This window comes from Cygnus olor, chromosome 6, assembly GCF_009769625.2.
Source record: "Cygnus olor isolate bCygOlo1 chromosome 6, bCygOlo1.pri.v2, whole genome shotgun sequence".
In the NCBI taxonomy this organism is placed as follows: domain Eukaryota; kingdom Metazoa; phylum Chordata; class Aves; order Anseriformes; family Anatidae; genus Cygnus; species Cygnus olor.
The window spans coordinates 6554954-6574341 of NC_049174.1; the positions used below are offsets into that span (position 1 = coordinate 6554954).

General features: G+C 44.9%; 1 protein-coding gene across 1 annotated transcript; it reads left to right on the forward strand.

Moving 5' to 3' along the window:
- Positions 1–795: 795 nt before the first annotated feature.
- Positions 796–18036, forward strand: FRZB (frizzled related protein). Its single transcript, XM_040561066.1, has 6 exons — positions 796–1264; positions 7887–7934; positions 12596–12661; positions 14752–14956; positions 15194–15257; positions 16894–18036. The coding sequence occupies exons 1-6, from the start codon at positions 811–813 to the stop codon at positions 17002–17004; spliced, it is 948 nt and encodes a 315-aa protein (XP_040417000.1). The 5' UTR covers positions 796–810; the 3' UTR covers positions 17005–18036.
- The last annotated feature ends 1352 nt before the right edge of the window (positions 18037–19388 follow it).

Consider the following 19388-nt stretch of genomic DNA (forward strand, 5'->3'; position numbering starts at 1 on the left):
CCACCCCAAGGGTTTAACACTGCACATCACAGCAGGATTATTTTCCCTCCTTAAATCTTATGGAGCGGAGAGGATGGGAATCCCAGTAGCAGAGCAGCAGCACCCACCCTAAAGCTCCTTTCCTGCCTCCTTTGTGGTGTCAGCGTGCCTGGCATTCCTCACCTGTCACTGGCAGCTGCTCCAGCCGACCTCTTTTACGAGGGAACAATCTTAGAGTGGTAGACAAGGCAGCAGGCAGCGAGGTGTTTGGGATGCGGGCCTCGGGTGCGGGTCCTGAGGTGGCTGCTTTGGGGCCACGGCTTTCCCTGTAGCGTGGGATGCCCCTTTGGAGCTTGAACCCACACCGGGAGAGTGCTGAAACTCGGAACGAAACTCTGCTTTGTAAGAACGAGCGCCTCGGAGCAGCCCCGCGCTGAAACTTCCTTCGGGAAGGCACCCGAGGCCGGCGTGCCCCCGGCGGGCAGCTCCGCGCCCCGCTCCGCCCGGGACAGGTGCCCGGCGCCCTCCCCGCCGCCGGGGGGCCGGGCCGTGCCGTGCCGGGGGCTCCTGGGCCCGTCCCCGGCCGGGCTGAGCCGCTGCGAGCCGCTGGGACCCGCCGGGAGCCTCGCCGGCCCCCGCCCCGCTCCTTTGTTCGCGGCCCTGCCCCGCGCCCTCCCTGCCCTGGGGGCGGGCCCGCGGCCGGGGCCGGGCCCGGGGCCGAGCGGGGGAGCGGCGGCGGCGCTCGGCCCCTCAGCCGCTCGTGGCCCGGAGCCGTCGGCCGCCGGTGCGCGGAGCCCGCGGTGCCCTCAGCCCTCGGGGCGGCGCGGCGGCATGCGGCGGGGGCTGCGGGCGCTGGCCCTGGCCGCGCTGCTGCTGCTGGGGCGGGCGGCGGCGGGGCGGGCGGCGGCCTGCGAGCCGGTGCGCATCCCGCTGTGCCGGCCGCTGCCCTGGAACGTGACCAAGATGCCCAACCACCTGCACCACAGCACGCAGGCCAACGCCGTGCTGGCCATGGAGCAGTTCGAGGGGCTGCTGGGCACCAACTGCAGCCCGGACCTGCTCTTCTTCCTGTGCGCCATGTACGCGCCCATCTGCACCATCGACTTCCAGCAGGAGCCCATCAAGCCCTGCCGGGCCGTCTGCGAGCGCGCCCGGGCCGGCTGCGAGCCCGTCCTCGTCCGCTACCGCCACGCCTGGCCCGAGAGCCTGGCCTGCGACGAGCTGCCCCTCTACGACCGCGGCGTCTGCATCTCCCCCGAGGCCATCGTCACCGCCGAGGGCGCCGGTGAGTGCCCGCCGAGCCCCCCCCTTGGCCCCCAGCCTTCCTCCCTCTCCTCCTCCTCAGGGTGCCCGCTGAGGGAGAGAGGCGGCCTCGGCCCCGCCGCCCTCAGCCCCGACGGCCGCAGGTGGCTGGCACCGGGTTTGGGGCTCCCCCGGGGCCGGGGGTAGCGGGGTTTGGCGAGGGGAGCCCGGCACCTTGCAGGCTCCCTCCCCGACCCCATCCCGTGGTGCCCCTACCCCGGCAGCCCCAGCTCTTGGGGTGTTTGCCACCCGCTGTGCCCCTCTTGCCTGTCCTCCGTCCCCCCACACACCACAGGTCCGTGTCGGCTGACCCCCTCCTGCCGCCTCCAAGGGCTGCAGGCCCACGGGGACGCTTTGGGGAAGGTCTCAAACACCGAGCGCCTTTCTCGGCAGCGCCGACGTGCCTGCAAAACTGCCTCAAAAACAGATCCAGACCCAGCGAGGCTTGGCAAGGCTGCAGTGATTCGAAAGCAATCGCAGTCAAACCTGGAGGGAGGAAGTTTTGCTAAAATTGCCCCCGAGTTACCTATTTCTGAGGACCTCAGCAGCACAATGACCTCTTTGAGGGATTCCAGTGCCAGATCCATGAAAACTCCCTTTCAGTGAATGAGAACCTGATGACATTCTCATTTCTGGGCTCAAAATGCTGAACTGATGCATTATGCACCAGACTGAAAGAATCCTTCTTGAGGGAATAAAAATGTTCCTTTAGAGAGCAGAAGGAAGGATTCCTGTTCAAGGAAGAGGTAAGGTGAACACTTCCAAGTTTAATTCTCCAAATAAAGGATTGCAGCCAACTAGAAGACACGGAGAGCAAGCTGCTGGACAGCTGGCACACAGAATACCTGCTCTTGCTTTATCTCCTCAGCACTCCCAGACCTCAGGCTGTTTGTAGACACGCCATCTAATAGAGCAGGCAGAAACATAAATCCACTTTTAACAGTCTTTTCTTGCGGAAGAGGGTGTTCTTATTGTTTGGAACTGAAATCTTGATTTTTTGTTTTAATAAAGGAGTATGCTGCCTGCGAAGTAAGAGTAGTTGACTGTTCTGTCCTCCCAAGGTCTCTGAGTTAGTACTGGTGAGGATTTTAACGTGTTTGCCTTGTCCTTTTGGGAAGGTGGCAGCCTGAAGGACAGCACGGTCAGATGGTTATCATGATCAGAGCAGAGACACGGGTCAGAAAGCCCCATTTCCATTCCTTTTTCAGACCATGGGTCTTTGATACATGAGGTGAAAAGGCTCCTCTGACCAAAGACACACCTTGCTAAAACTCCCTCTCACCACTGAAGCAGTTGGTCTTGGCTCTCATGTTGCTGATGCCAAGTTGAAGATCAGTTGAAGTTCACTAGTTTCTTTTTCGGTTGATATTGCGGTAAGGGATGAAAGATTCCTCATCAGTTGTGCTCCCCGTGCCTGCTGGAGATCAAGTAGCCACTGCTATGTCCGTGATGGAGAAGGCTGCTAAGGGTAGTGGAAGTGCTTTGTTTAGGGCTCAGCTGGAGGAGAGCTGTGCAGGCAGAGTTAAGAGGGGCTGGGGGAACCCTTGGGCTTGTGCTGGTCTCCAAAATGTTCATTGCTGATGCTCAGAGGCATGCACACTTCAGCCTGTGTGCTCCTCTGCTGCTGCCTCTCGCGCTGTTCTTGTCTCCACTGACATGTTTGTCCCTGCTCTGAAGAGGGAACTGGGTGCTGCCTGTACTGGGGAACAGGTCCATCGGTTGAATTTCTGGCTCTGCAAATGTTAAAGTCATGATATCAGTGGGCCATACTTGAGGAAAATAGGGGAATGTTCAGCTTTTCCAGTAGGTGCAGGAGTGACTTTGCCGTCCTTGATGTTTCCCTTGAGCAATTGTGAGTGGTGCCTTGGTAAAGGCAGTCACATTTCACCATATCTTATTTTCTTAACTGTTTTGTTACTTCTAGGAAGCTCACACATGTTGCTGCCCTAGGAGACGGCAGGAGTCCTCCTGCTCCTGTCACATGGAGATCTGTGTCTGGTTTAAGTGCTTGTGGGTTTTTGTATCAGTCAAAATGGCCTCTCTGCTGCTCCAAACCATCTGCTCATCACTGCACGTACTTCATCCCTTTGACCTGGAAGAAGAGCAGCCTGGATTAAAAATAGACATAAAAGTGGCTTGAAGGCACATCAGGCCACCAGTGAGATGTTGGAGAAAAGGGAAACATCATAAATGAGTACAATAAGTGTCAGAACCATTTTGGGTGATCATCATAAAACAGGGGATTAGAATTCTGAGTCCCTTTAGAAATACAACCTCTTAAACATTAATGAAAAGGAAATATTATTTAATTGATGGAGACATGTTCTTAGATCTTAAATGAAGCCATGGTTTCTCCATGTAGTCCGAGTCCTCTACATCTGCCTGTACACCTAGATGAAATTATAGTAACCCAGTATCTGAATTTGTCATTGTACACTTCAAACAAAGCGAAAGAACCCTTTCCCATGCTTGCTTTTCACACATTGTGAACTTCATTTCCGAAGGAGTGGTTTCCATACTCAAGATCAAATTTGCTCCTGCTTGTGCTTTGCATAGCTCTACTTAGGACAGTCAAAACACACAAGAGTGTTAGGGGAGGATTTGAGACCGTGCCAAGGCTGAGCAGTTTTTCCCAGGTTGTCATCTTAAAGCTGAGATTCATTTTAGCCGTTTGCTCAAAACTTGCAGGCAGTCTCATTTCTCAGTTAAAGTACAAAATAATCACAGGCTTTGAGCCTTGGAGAAGACCTTGTTAATGGTGATGCCCCTGGTGGCGCTATAGTCTGACTTCAGTTTGTCTGCCTTCAGAGACTGAATTCCCCAGGGTGTCTTTTGTGGTCTAAGCGTAGAGTCAGGATCTGTGCCATTAAATGTCATCAAAACCTGACAGATCTGGGGATGGAAGTGAGAGGAAATGTTCTGCTCCTTGACCTGGTGATGGCTCTTAACCTACCGACTCAATGTTGGTGGGAGTGGGCGATGAGGGGCTCAGCATCGTCGTTTGCCTATGGAGCCGCCCTGTGATCTTGGAGCTCACATGGTCTGCATTCAGTTTTAACCGGGATTGATCTTCACATTACTTCTGTTGTTTGTGCTTTTTCTTTTCTTGCAGTTAGATAGATACTTGAGATGTATGCTCAAAAGTAAGTTTTGCCAAATTGCTCCTTTTTCCCAAGGCTCTCACCCAAACCTGTGGTCCAAGAATTGTTATTTTGTGCACTTACTATGCAAGCGGCTTTTATCTTCTCTTTGTTCGTGTTTTTTTTTTTTTGTTTGTTTTGTTTTTTAATAGCATTCCTCTGAAAAATGATTAATTAAAACAGCTTATTGGAAAAAATCAGTTTGGATTTTTTCCCCCACTCTTAACCAGGATTTAGTAGGAAGCCTTTGAATCGGAGCTCTGGAGAATATTTCCTCTTTGGCAGTTCTGCTAATCATCGCTGACAGATATTTCTTTCAAAAGATTGTTTTGCATAGACAAAACTTGGCAAAGAGGCCCACGCTGAAGAGAAGAGGAACAATAGGAAGTCAGCTGTTTATTTTTTAAAAATAGCTTTTTTAATTTTTTGTGTCATTCTGACGACTGGAGGTCCAAGCTGCACGTGGACAAGCCTGATGGAGAGGTTCCTCCCTGCCTGTCCGACAGCTGGGGTCAGAGACTGGGGTGCTGTGGCTGCTGCTCGGGCTGGCCCAGACCTTTGTCCTCCTCCCTTCCCTGGTAGGTGGGAAGGGACCAGGTGGGGAGAGCCTGACCTGTTGATGGCCATGGAGAAGATCGGGGAACGGGAAGCCTTTCCCAAGATGTGTCATGTAGTGGGGAAGGTCTCCAGCTGCCTGCACAAGCCTGCGCTTCTCTCCCTCAGTAGAAACTGCTCGTCCCTCAACACACACAAGTGTCCTGAGAATGATTAGCATCACCTTAAGGCCGGTACTCGTCTGTCCCAAGCCCTCCAAAGTCAGGAGATGAGTCATGAAGTGACACGAAGGTGCCTGTTTACTCCTCTGTCGTTCACGGACAAACATCGTGTGCTGACCACAATTGCAGAGCACAATACACCACGCGCTGCAGCCTGAGCACAGCACAGAAATTGCACCCGTTTCCCTGGATAGCTGCTCTGCACACACCTTCTGAGCTACTCGCCTGCCGCGCAGCCAGCTGTCTCCTCATATACCCATAGCCACTGGCCTGGGGGTAGGGCGTGTGGCCTGGCAAACGAACGTGTGCAGAATTAGGAAGTGGGCTGAGGTCGTGGTGTGCTGGAATTTGGTTTTGTAAAAATAATAATAATAATAAGATTAAGTTGTGTAACTAGGAGTGGAAAAGAACATTTTGTGGAAAGCAGTTCAGTTTGGTGTGTGTTTGTGGTGGCAGGCTTATATTAGGCACCTTGAGTGTTCACCACCCTCATTGCATCAGCGTTACTTCTGAGGAGAGTTCCTCAGCCAGTGCAAATGAGGATAGCTCTGCATTGTGTTTAGGTGTAATACCAGAGCGAACTGGACCTTTAGCTGATGCTGGAGTGGTACCAAACGGGATCCAGTTGTAGGTTCGATTTCAAATTCAATAAGCTGTGGTTGCAATTCAGGCATTGTACCCTAACATACAGATTTATTGTCATGTCAAATGGTTATTAATGAAATCTTGTCAAGATTGAAGCTTGCTGCGCCACATGAAGCATCAGAAGGAGTTGTCTAGGGCATTTGCAAAGCCAGCCAGCCCTAAAAGCAAGCAGGGAATTTGGCCAAGGAAACACAACACGAGGCTGCTGCTGGGAGGTCTTGCAGACTTGTGTCTGCCATGGGAGCAGCCTGAGAAGTACCAGGCTGGAGGCTCAAGCACTCATCATGCTGTTACCACGCCAGAAGGAATCTTCCATCACCACCTGATGATAAGAACTTATTTTTTAAAATTCAAGAATAGCCCGGGTGATTAATCCAAATGAAACTCATAAATAAGGATTAGTGTGTATAACTTGACTTGTTAGAAGGCAGCATGGAAAAGCCTTGCAGCTACCATGGAAGTACATGGTTACTGAAGACCAAACTGGCACCATTAAAATGTTGTTTTTGTTCCATAAGCTAACGTACCACAGCAGTTTGATGCTTTTTTTGGAAGAAAGCACATTTGATTTGAGGTAGCAACTGGGTATTGGACGTAAAGGAGCATCTATGCAATCATTCAATACTGTTTGCTAAATCTTTTGCTCATTAGGAGCAAAAAGTCAAAAATTTCATAGTGAGTAGGAGTACTTACATCTGAAGTCCCAATTTTGTGAAATTAATCATTAAGTAGGTAAGTGATTTACATGTTTTTCAGATTTCCTTGCATCTTGCTTGTCCTTTAACCTATCTCCGTTTATGTAAGGGAAGTTTCATGTTGCGATGAAAAGTACAGAGATAAATATGCATTGAGATGAAGGTATGTTTTTTTTTTTTGAAATGTATGGCCAAATTGGAACATCAAATAACTAATACTAGATCTCTTGTAAACAGGTATTTTAATTATGTATTTACATAATCTATGATTAAATAACAGCCCCTGCCCTTAAAATTTAGTCTGTGCGTTGAAATCCTTCACCTATGCCAAGTATCAGCCGAGGCCATATTGCAACCACGTCCTTACAGCTGCAGCTGCAAGAGAGGAGCTGCCGTTACGTGGCTGTGTGTTTGCTTGTTCTGTATTGCAGTAGCAAGGTTGTTGTATCCAAGATAATGTAAGCATCTAAGAAAGGTGATGTTGGTACGATACCAGCTTTGACAGCTGAAAAACCTGCAGAAACTTTTGGGCGTGAACGCTTACAGAAGGGGGCTTGATCTGAAATCTCATTTGTTTCCCATTTTATTTGTCCTTCTAATAAAGTATGCTACCTCTCTCCCCAGTCTTGTTTCTCTTGCGTCTTTTTTCTTAACTTATACAAGGTTGTATGCGTTAACATACTTGTTTTTCAAGATCAAGTACACGTGTAAGTCCATTAAACTGTGTGATTTAATAATAGATTTGAAATTATGCATTTTACTAATGCAAGGCACATTCTATGTACAAGTGCATCCAAAAGCAGTTCTTTGGAAGTTTGGCACAGGGCCTGTTTTTTTTTCGTCCTGTTCTTTATCTGTCCTTCAAATAATCAGCATGTTTTTAAATTGAGGGGAAGGGGAAGGTCTGATATACTTGTTTTGGCATTTGCTTCAATGATACGATTGTGGTTGATTTCCTCAGTAACCAAAAAAACAAACCAAAAGTAATTTCTCCTTCATCATCTAATGAAATGCAAACACTATGTGTACTTTTTGTAGATGCTGCAAATTCCTGCCATAAATTTCCCTCCTTGTCCTGAACCTGCTAGTCTGTGCACCTCTAGAAATGGGCTATTTAATCTGCTTCAGCACGTAATGTTGCGTGCCGTGTTTGGATGAAGCGCAGATAAGAATTGATGTCAACTCTAGCAGGAACAGGCTGGCCTCTGGAACATTACAATCTGATTATTCATTAAGTTTTAATATACTAAATATGAGAGAAAGAGAAAGCATTGCAATGGGGGTGTGTTGAAATAATCCACTATTAAACATACTAACATTTCTTTCTGTATTTTACGAATCCGTGCCAGATTTCCCGATGGATTCTAATAATGGCAACTGTAGAGGCTCCGGCATCGGTGAGTACATTTTTATAAAGCTGTATAATGAGCTGCATAAGCAAGTCCTTTTAATACTTAATGAAGTAAGAGCAGTACTAAGTGATGCATAAATACCCTGCTTTGTCTTGAGATCCTGTAGATTGTGCTTTTGACTTGTACCTGTATCCATCATGGGAAGGTGAGATTTGGGGCTGGTAAACCTGTGTACTTCTGGCCAAATCAACCCTCCAACTCTTGTTTCTTCTGCTTTTGCCAGGGCAAAATTCCCATGAAGTCAAGGTGGCTGTGCTGGTTTCATGACGAGTTCTGTCTCGAACAGTGAGAATGATCATTACATGAATTTTCCTCCCTCCTACCAAAAATGTCATTATTTCTTCAACTCTTCCAGTTGTTTTTCCATGCATAACTGAAAATGCAGGGAGGAAAATAATGCTGTAGTCGTTGGCAGGCTTTAACTAGCATACCAGTATGAGTTTTTATTTAACTGAGAAATGCTTACTGCAGTGATGAAAATCCCAAGTGTTTAAACCACAAAGCGACACAGTAGGACGTTGGGACTGTACGTACCAAAAGAAATGTCTTTACATGTATAAATACCAGTGCTGTAAGTTGTAAGGAAAGAAGCAGTGAAGTTGCAGATGTTCACAGTAATGTGCTGCAGAAGTAAAGTGAAAGAAGTTAGAGATTTAATGTTCCTTTTGTTATTTATTCGTTTTAGCCAAAGGAGGCTAGATTCAAGCAGGCTGTTTGAGATTCAGTCGAAAAGGAAAAATATATCACTTTCTGCCCTATTTTCCTTAATTTTAATTCCCTTTGTGGCGCACTGGTGAGTAGGCTAGCTCTCTCAGTCACTGAGGGTAAAAACAGGGTCGTGGTTCATTCTGACTTGAAAGTTTGCAAATTAAATTCTGACCTCTCTGTAGATAATGGCAAAACTCTCGTTAACCTGAGGAGATGGAGAATGAGACCTTCTGAGGCTGTTTTTATTCCAACAGCTCCCCTGTTGCTTTTTTTGTTGTTGTTGTTTCATTTTGTTTTTGCTGGAACTGAGTAAAATCCCTTGAGTGCTGCCACTATTCACAGGCAGTGCAAAGCAAAGCAAAGCCCAGTTCAGTAGCTAGCAGATTACAGAAAGGTGCATTTGTTGTTCAAGCAAGCCAATGACTATAGGTTTTCTTGAATTTTATTACCATTCCCGTGGAAGTTTTCCTCTCCAGAGGTGCTGACCAGCTACAGTACATGCCGATGTCCAGTTTATTAATGTAAGCACCTAAATATGGTTGTGGAATGTACAATTAGATACCAAGTTTTGCTAACCTCAGCACTGATCTCCTGCCACCTTATATCAAAAATATTAAACATATCTTCAGAACTGCCTGCCTTTAGGGATGCAGACTTGAAAACTCACATCCAAAAGAGAGGGTGAAGATGCAGAGCTGATGAAGAAGAAGGACAATGTTTTTATTGCTAGCTTTTACTGTAGGAACACAGATTGTGGTTCAATGTGCTATACCCATTTCAGCTGTCTTTTTTGCCTCTTGGAAGTAAAATAGATTTTTGTCAGCTTCCTGAGATGCTTTTCAGGTCATTTAGATATTTTTTTTCCAGGCTTTTTTATCCATTAACTTATCAGGGAAACATTTGCCAGGCTCGAGCACGTGTTTAGGTTGTACACACGTGTATTTAAGATGGCATGTTTGTAGGTAGCAGCTATAACAGAGAATCTTTTCCCGTGTAATCCATTGGTTTGGGTTTTTACTGGGAGATGTTTCCCATGGTATAGATGCTGAGCATACATTAGTACTATGTTGACTTGTATTAAAAAAGAATATTTAATGGCAAAGTCAGCTGAGATCTCAGCCCAAACTGATGTGAGCCTCTGCTCCCTGTCTTGGTTTATAATGAGTTTGCAGTTTCAGAGCTCTTCTGGTGGCTTTGGAGGAGAGAATCATGTCAAATGGGGCTTGCCCTTAGCATCAAGAGACATAGTGCATTTTTAACACAGTTCTTTTGCAGCCACCCTCTGTGGATGTTCCCTGCTCTGGGAAGGCTCAGATTTACAAGTAATATGCATCAATCAAAATAGTGTTTTCTAATACTCGCGTTGCGCTCCCTTTGAAAGCCACTGTACCAGGCATTGAGAGAGATGAGCTGCTTCTCGCTCTACAGCTGGCTGACCTTGGCAAGTGCCCCTGTGCCAGTCTCTGCGTTTCTAAGTCGTAATTAGAAACAATGCATCATTTTGTAAAGTTCTTGGAAATATAAAATTTGTAAAGGACGAGGACAGTGAGAAGGTACCCTTCATGAAGAACACAGGCAGGTCTATCCAGTAAGTTCTACACCAAGAATAATCAAAGGCACTCCTCAAATTTAAAATAAATAAATAAAGTTAAAAGGCAATCCAGTATTACCTTAAAATGAAGGGAATTGTGAGGCTATATATTCTTGTCCTGTAATTTAGACTATATTTTTCTACTTGTGCCACAGAGCAAAGTGTCATTGAGCAGGAGAATATTAGAGTGTAAAATGTGTTGGATGTGAATGCTGACATGCCCGTGTGAGTGTGGGTCGTAGGAGCGCCTCTTGTACGGCCTGTTTTGAGGCAGCTTATAAAATGGGCCATAATTTGGTCTAAAATATGTATGAGCTCCCACAGGCAGAAGGGAAGCCAAAAATCACTTCCCTTCTCAGCTTTTATTATTTTAACACATTCCCATACAAAAGCTGAAGTCTGTAGGATCCTATATATAGATTCCTGAGGACATTTGAAATTCAAGGAAACAATATCCTCTTCTTGTGAGATGTTCTTCTCTTTCCTGTATTTCTTGTACTTTCAACTACAAAAATCCTTGCAATCCAAAATAAATAATAATTTGTGAAGTCCATAACCGCAAGATACCATCTTTGTATTTAATGCAGAAATCTTAAAAAGAAAATAAAAGTTCTTCCCCAAAGTCTTCATGGTGGATTTAACTAAATCCCTGGTGTCATTATTTTAGAACAGTGATGTATAGAAATAGGCTGTATCAAGTCTTCTTTCACTCAAATGCTGGGTGAAATGCAGCCAGGAGGCAGGGGTGGTATTTAGGACACCGAGTACGAGTGAGGACACCGGAGTCATACTCACAGCTCACCTGTTCTTGCCTGAACTAGATTTTGTTTCCACTGATACATCAAACTGGATGACCACGCATGTGTAATACTGGGACCTGTGGTTGGAAATGGGTGACATTTCTTGCTGGGTCTGACAGTGAGAGGTCACCAAACTAATTGCACGCTAGCTTGAGAGAAATGGATATCTGCATTAGAATACCCAGCAGTGAAATATTGGTTGGAGCCCGGGGCTTCAGCATTAGCACTCTCCAGATACTAATGAAAGTGTTTTTATCTCCAGTATTGTTTCTAGCTGTCTGGAAGCCGTGCTGTTGGGTGTGCTGCTCTGACAGCGCTCATTTGTGTTGTGTTTTGAAGGTCATCCATCCTGCTAGACGGGCTAGTAATTTCCCTGCTTTAATTAAACCTGAGGTACAGGATCACGATGTTATACGGTGAGCCCGAGCAAGAGGCCCAGATTTGTTGTTAGGCATGTCCAAATCCCACACGTCTGGCACAAGCTCCCATTATACCCAGGGCCGATGGCCCACGGTGTAGGTTTATCAGGAGGCTGATGGCAGCCTCTCCACGTTACTCTTTCCAGTTTAGACAGCGAGTGTACTGGTGGAACCACGGTAGGTTCTAGGGGATGTTGCCAAGAAACTGCTGATCTTTCCTCCTTGGAAAGCGCAAGCTGCAGGCATCTGCTGAGTTCTGTGCTCAATGAGGTGGTTGTTGCCCTGAATCGGAGGTTTTCAGCTGCTGGCCCTGCTGCCTGCTGGTCAATGCCTCCATTCCCTCCTCTGGCTCTCTCAGTTTTCAGTCCCACACTCCATAACACGGGCTCATGAGTAGCTCCTTGTTTTAGTTACACCTACGCAGACATTTGTTACTCAAGGAATTTTCAGTCCTCATAATTTCTTAAGGGAGAATTCAGCACTGCCCCTCCTTAGGTTGTTTCAAGCAAAATTAGTTGGGAACTTAGGAAGCAAGATCCCTGCGGTGAAGGAGCCTGGTTTCTTGCCTTTATCCCTTGCTGCTACGTGGCTTTTACCTTTAGGATGAAATATAGTCCCAGTGCCAGTGCCAGGTGGGTTTCCTGCAAGTCCTGAATGAGCACCCTGCCTGACCACTGCTTGGTGCTCCCTCTTGACCAGGGACTCTCTGCTACTGACACGAGACCTGGAAGTTCTGCCCTGGGATGTGTCAAAGTCCCGTGCGGAATGTAGCCTTTAATTTCTCAGTTGGATCTGTGTTTTAGATGAAGCACTGCCTATAGGACATATATGAAAAAAAAGGGTTGTGTTTTTTTTTTTGGAGGCTAGGGTTTTGTTGTTGTTGTTGTTGTTTGTTTTCATTCCTTTTTTTTTTTTAATTTCATCTTGTCAATTTTCTTCTGGAAACCTCTGCTGGTCAGTTTCAGAACATCTTCCAGCAGAAGTACCCTGTGCTTTTTAACATTTAACTTCTCTGTAATAACTAAGTAAATTCAGGGAGATACTTGTCAGGTCTGGCCTTGGGGTTTGGGGGAGATTGTCAATGAACAAATGCTGTTTTCTTTCTAAACAAAAGTTTCTGTTTTGTAGAGCGCTGCAAATGCAAGCCTATAAAAGCTACCCAGAAGACTTATCTACGCAACAATTACAACTACGGTAAGGACAGCTGCGTGGCCAGCTCCCAAACCTTTTAGGAGAAGGCTACAGTAAGAGAATTAAATGGGGCTGGGAAGAATTTCACAAAAATAGCCCATGGACCCAATTACTGATGGTTAATCCAGTAGTACTTGTTACAGATGTGGCCTGAAACATTTCCAAATTCAAAACTGAGAGTGTCTGTAGAGGGATGAAGGGGATTAGCTTAATATGGTAGTACAAGAGTGTCTTTGTTGACACTGAGCGGTAGTTATTTCAGTGTCAGCATGGGCATTTGGGGTTCATGCACTTCTTTAGTGTGAAGAGTCATTTGGCAGAAGTGACATTGTGGGCTGCTGCGCTTGAACTTCCTCTTGGATTTACAGCTCCGATGCGTTCTGCTTGCACAGGAAGGGATGTTTTTGGCAATTCTTAGGCCTGCAAACTCACAATGGCATCTTACAGACATACCAGGCTTTTGCCTTCTCGTGCATGGAAGCCATCAATTAACGTCTTTCCAACTGTGTTATGCTGGCAGTAACACCTGTAAAAGTGCATAGTGTCTGTATTATGTCTTCTGTTGCCCAGATTGCCCTGGTCTTCTATCACAGGTCCACTCTGCTATTTCTATTCATGCTGCTTGTTTCAACCAAATTAAGCCGAGGAGGTTGATGAATATGTATCACTTAGGGGAATTGAACAGTCGGGTCTGTTCTTGCTCCTATTACTCATGTGAACTGCCTTAAGTTCACTGAACTTAAACAATTCATTTCAGTGGTACTGATTGCTTAATATTTATTAAGATTATGCATTTATCCAACTGTTGCCAGATAAGCTTCTTTTTAAAAATAAATCCTACTGAACGCTAAAAGCTTGTAACTGCATTCAGTCAGACGTTGTTGTATTTGAGGGTGACTCATTGTTTTGCACTGTTTTGGTGGGTTTGTTTGGGGAATTGCTACAGGCTGTTCTGTAGTGGGCTAACATACCATGTACCATTGCACGTGGTGGAGTCACTGAGCATGCTGCAGATGGCTGCGCGGGAGCTGATGGAGATGACCCCTCACCACTGTATTCTCAGTCATATTATATCCCTCTCTTCTCACTTGTGGAATTAGAGAGGTTTCAGAATGCATTGGAAAGAACTCCAAACTGAAGTAGGATTTTGTTTTGAACTCTTTAAGAGGTTTTAAGAAAGCAGATCACTAGGTAAAATAATGTTAAATGCATAATAGTTATTTATTGTTGGCAGTTGTTTTTAATGTGGCTGCAAGACATGCTGGCTGATTGTCTTTATGGACAATATATGCGAAGAGATGAGTTGTACAAGTCCACGGTTTTCAGATCTGTAATGGTTTTCATTTGCAAGCTGTTAAAGATGTGATATTCTCTAGAGTGTGACCTCTGGATTTGCTTTGCATTTACATGTGGCATCAGTTCACTGGTCACCGCGAGAGGCCCAAAAATCTGTTGTCTTTGAAAGGCAGCTTTCCCTCCTATGCAACTTAAGGCAAAAAGAAAGGGCAAGGGAAGAAACAATTAAGCAGGTCACCAGGTCAAGATCAGGAGCATTTGGAGTTCATAAAGAACACAGCAGATTGGTGCTGGGTCAGTGGAGAGAGAATCAAAAAGGTAAGGGCCTGTCATCCAGTAAAGATAGCGATACAATAAGTTTTAATGCATATTCACATTTCGTGAAAGGCCGAGAGTGACAAATTAAGTTCGGTCATGTGTGCTGCAAGCAGTCAAAGAGGGAGTAGTTGTAGCAGAAGGGAGAAGAAGGGCACACATGGAATGAATTAAATGCATGAAGTGGAAAGAGCAAAGAGGAGGGGATGCTAAAAGTAAAGCCCAAATTTAATAGGACACAAATCCAACTGGTACATAATTCCTATTTGAGACCCACGCTGTTTTGAGATATACCCAGCTACCTGCAGCCTCTTCGTGGAGGGTGAAGCAGTGAAGAGATGGGGGCAGGGGGTTGCTTGAGTCCAGCTAAGCTCCTGACAATGGACCATACAAAAGACTAATCCCAGAGGTCACTGAGAACGGCCCAGGGGTGACCTGCATTATCCACTGCGTTAACTATACTTTTTGTCATTTCTTCCCAGTCATTCGGGCGAAAGTGAAGGAGGTGAAGACTAAATGTCACGACGTCACTGCAGTAGTGGAAGTAAAGGAGATTCTGAAATCTTCCCTTGTGAACATCCCAAAGGACACTGTAAACCTTTACACAAACTCCGGCTGCCTATGCCCACCACTCAGTGCCAACGAAGAGTACATCATTATGGGCTACGAAGATGAGGAGCGCTCCAGGTAACTTGCAGCGTTACCCTTGAGGTGTTATTTGTTGTTTGTTTCCCTGCCCCTGGAGCTTGCATAGAGTCACTCGCTAAGAGAAACATGGTGTCACTCTTTGGATCACCTTCTAATATAGTAATCATCTTCTCTACTAGGGGGACTGCCAAGGGTCACAGAGCTCTGCAGGCCTGCAGAGTCTTGGGTTGTATAGGTTGTGCGTGCCTGCTGATGTTGGATTGTCTCCTTCTGCAGGTTACTCTTGGTGGAAGGCTCCATAGCTGAGAAATGGAAGGATCGACTCGGTAAAAAAGTCAAGGTAAGAAAATGGCTCACCAGAAGTCAAATGTTGTAAATACCATGAAACAGCTACCAAAGCTTGTCAAAATTAAGAAAGAAAATGCACATGCTGACCCCAGTTAATTAATAGGAGTGTTTTAACTCTGTAGGCAAACTGTGCCTTCTGCAACGCTATGTACTTCATTGGGATCATAAGGCTAATGAAAAAGAGAAGGCTTTACAAGTGTCTTCCAGACTAAGTCAGAATTATACTTTTCAGATTTTAATACTCTTTAAATCTAGTTCACAAATTATGTGGGTTAGCAAATATTGTAAATTTGTCTCTCTGGCTTAGATCACGGAGGTGCATGATGAGGAAGTCTTGCGTTTTATGCATAGTACCCAATTGGAAGCAACAAATGTAAACGATATATGAGAATATACTCGAATGTTTTCTAATTGTAAAGTATTCTAATACCTTCCAAGTCCTGGAAGCATGGCCTTTATGCTTTGATGCACAGCAGAGTATTGGTGATTTTGACATTGCTAGGAGTGTCATTTTACACAGATTCTTCTTATTTTCAAACAGTTTCTTAACTGCTGTCTTAACACAGTGGTTGTGCCTGTGCAAACCAGTCTCCTCTTCCACTGAAATCTTTCTTCAACAGTTTTAATGGTGACTGGCAGGAAAATATTGTTCTCATTACAAATACAAGATTTGGTACATCCACAGAGATTACATGAGGGAAAAGATATGGGGATCTTATTCCAAGTTGCTGTTTGATTTGGCAGAACTTTCCAAGATGCAGTGCCGCAGAGCAAACACCGCGTTGCTGCTGTGGGCTGATCTCTGCTCAGTCCCAGCCCGGGGGTGGCAGGGTGATTTATGGTTTCTTTCTTGGGAGCTCACTTATTTTCTCACGTTTTGCACAGCTGGGATTGCCTTGTATTAGGGATTGGTTTCAGTTCAATTCAGTTGTTTTTCTGTCCAGCACGGGTTTCAATATGCAGAGCGTTTTTGTGGTGGCTCTAGAGCCTCAGCAGCGAAGAGGCCCACGGATATAAAAAAGCAATAACTGAACTCCGTTTTTATTTTTTTTCCTAATCCTGTGATTTCTTAATCTTGTTCATTCTTGCCACGCTTCCAGTTCTGGTAGCTCCTGATAGATATTAGCTGTGGATAAGGCTTATGAAGGTTTTTGTGTCACTATATGAAATGATTTCTGGTACAGCAGTGGTGCTTGCATCAGGAAACTAGTTGTATAATTTGAAGTATAAAGGGCAAGAAATTACTGATTAGGAATTTATGGCATTGATGGCTTGATAACTTCAGACTGTGTTATGTTTGTGAGGTGCAGAAGCCGATGAAAAGGTGAAACACTTTTCTGCTGAAGCCGTTGTACCTTGCATCGGCCCTTTCATTCACAGAATATACAAGAAAATCAGGCCAGGAAATGGATGCTCCTCTCTGTTTGAAATAATAATACTTACAACTTCACATTCCTCCAGTTGGGCCCAACGTAGGGTATTGTGAGGGCAACAATGACAGCTTTTTTTTTGTCAGTGTTGTTTGCAAATGCACGTAGTTGTCCTACTTATAATATTTATTATTTATAAAAACTTACTGCTCCTTCTTCTGCTAACTCTTGGCAATCCGTCTGCATTTTGATACGCAGCGCTGGGATCAAAAGCTCCGCCACCTCGGCAAGGGGAAAGGAGAGCCAGGACAAAGTGATGCGGCGCCCAAGCCCAGCAAGGCCAGCAACCCCCGGCAAGCTCGCAGCTAGAAGTGAAGTGCCCTACGCCGAAATTCAGTGGACTATCTGTCAAGACTTCACTGTTGGAGCAGCAAAGGAGAAATTGCACTATTGCACGTTATATTCTATTGTTTACTACAAAATAATGTTTTAGCTTATATTAGTTTTTATTCTTCCTCTTGTTTTCTGCCTTTTTGGTTTGGTTTGGTTTTGGATGTGTGCAAGCTCTGGAAATATATATATATTTTTCTGTTACTAAAAAACTGCCCTTATGAGGTGGGGAGCGGTCAGGACATGCTGAAGTTGCCATTTTATCTCCCAGATCTTCTTAGGGGGAGAACAGGTGCAAGCAGGAGATTTGGCACAACCCATCTTTAAATCATGACCCACACTGGCTTCCTTGGGCCAGTCCTTGTCACAGCCATGGTCATTGTTTGCAGAAGCCCCTTGCTGGGGAGGGGAATTTGTTGATGTAAGTGCATAATTTTTTATTCTGAAACAAAATAGCCACATATGTATTAATTTACACACAGCTAAAGTCACATGGCACTTCTGGAAAAATAATAGAAAAGAAAATAAAATTTGAATATTCTGGACTTTGTAGGAAACCTCATAGTTGTGCCACCCCAGGACTTAATTTATCATACACTTCTTCTCTTATAATGGCAGTTTCTTTTTTTTTTTTTTCCTCTTCTTTCTTCTCTCTGCTGAGTTGTAGGAATAGACTGACTTACCAGGCCTGCTTCTCAGTACAGGTCTGCACTTTATCATTTGGATTTTGTGGTTTTATTCTTCAATCTGTGCCTACATAAGCAAGTGTTCAATGCTCAGTAAAATACGTCCAATAAAAATCTTGTAGTTCTCAACATGGACCTTATCTGACTTTTGAACCGACATCATATTTTTATATTGCTGTTCAGAATATAAAAACCAAAACCCCTTTGTTTTTGTACTTTTATAAAATTCTTTGAAGATAGTAACAACGTATTTGAAATTATCACTCTGTTCTTCTGTTTTTCTATTCTCTCTTGCTCAAAAGAAATTAAAGTGATGTAAATAAAATAACAGTCCTCTCCACTTGTAGTTACAGAGGGGAACTACTCAAGATGCAAATGGTTGTTGGGTTCTCAGCATGTATTTTCTGTGGTCACCCTAGCACATTTAAATGCATTCGGGCTGCCTCTTGTTAACACAGAAGTGCTGCAGTTGTTAGGTTGAAAATGTGTTGATAACAAGTAAACCCAGAAGTATTTGGGAATGTTTATAATATGTTATTTTAAGATTGCAGTCAATAACCAAAGGTTTCAGGGCAAGTTTATCCTCAGGCTGGATATCAGGCAAGCTGAAACATAGACCTGTGTCCTGCAAAATTTGAAATCTGTTGGGTTTTCTTTTTGTTTTGTTGTTTGTTTGTTTTTTAAAAATAAGGGGTCGTTTAGGGAGGAGATGGGTTGTGAAGGTTTGAAGTGGGACATTAAGTCTCCAGCTGGTTCAGTGTTTGCTCCAGATTCTGCGCAGGCTGGATCAGAAGCTGTGGAAGGAATTTCAAAGGAAAAGCTGAATTTAAACAAAACAACATCTGGATACTTTGCTCTGGTCTATTTTGGATGTTGTTCTTTTTCATCTACTCTGGTGCTTGGCTCCTGTTTTTTTTTCCAGCCATGCTGTCAGCAAGCAGGTCTCTCTGCCTGTGGTGGGATACAGCAGGTACATCAGGACGAACATCATCACTGCAGCAGCAAACGGAGTCAAGGGTTGAGTAAGCAGCAAGTGCTGTGAGGCCCCTTGCCAATGTTATCAACCATACTTACTTATTGAGCTTTGGACTTTTTATTTAATGCAGTGAATAGTAGGCAGTTCATATTAGAAGGAAAGTTTGTTGCACAAGATGCCAAGATAACCAAACTGAGTAGTCCTGCTTGCTGCTGTGCTCATAACCCCATCCTCAGAGCTGTCTGAAGAAAGCTAGTAAGTTTGTAGTATTGCACCCTGCCTAATTAAGTCTCAATTAGAGATTAATGTCTCACATATTTTAGATTCTGTGGTGTGAATTTTTTTTGTTTTGTCCCCAAATTCTGCTGAGCTTTGCCTAGTGCTACTCCCTCGTCAATAACCCAGTCCTTCACTCAAAGAAAGTCAGCGTCTGCTAACAGGTAGCATTTAACTCGATTACATTGTTTGTAAAGGTCCTCCTCCCCATCTAGCATCTGCTCCATTTGTCTCTGGAACTAAGATACTCTCTTCATCTTTTAATCACACTAGCTGGGGACAAAGGGAAAGTAATGCTTTCTGGGGACAAAGAGAAGGAAAGCAGTAGCTCCACTTCAGTTATTGAGAAGAGCTGGTTTGCGGTCAGCTTCAAGTCCTTAATGCTTTCTTTATTTGCTAGGCTTGAACTCGTGCCCAGTCTTTGT

Coding starts and splice junctions, on each gene's coding strand:
- FRZB (XM_040561066.1), top strand. CDS start 811: ATGCGGCGGGGGCTGCGGGCGCTGGCCCTGGCCGCGCTGCTGCTGCTG. Junction 14,957..15,193: donor GAAGATGAGGAGCGCTCCAG/GTAACTTGCAGC, acceptor CTCCTTCTGCAG/GTTACTCTTGGTGGAAGGCT. Junction 15,258..16,893: donor GACTCGGTAAAAAAGTCAAG/GTAAGAAAATGG, acceptor TTTGATACGCAG/CGCTGGGATCAAAAGCTCCG.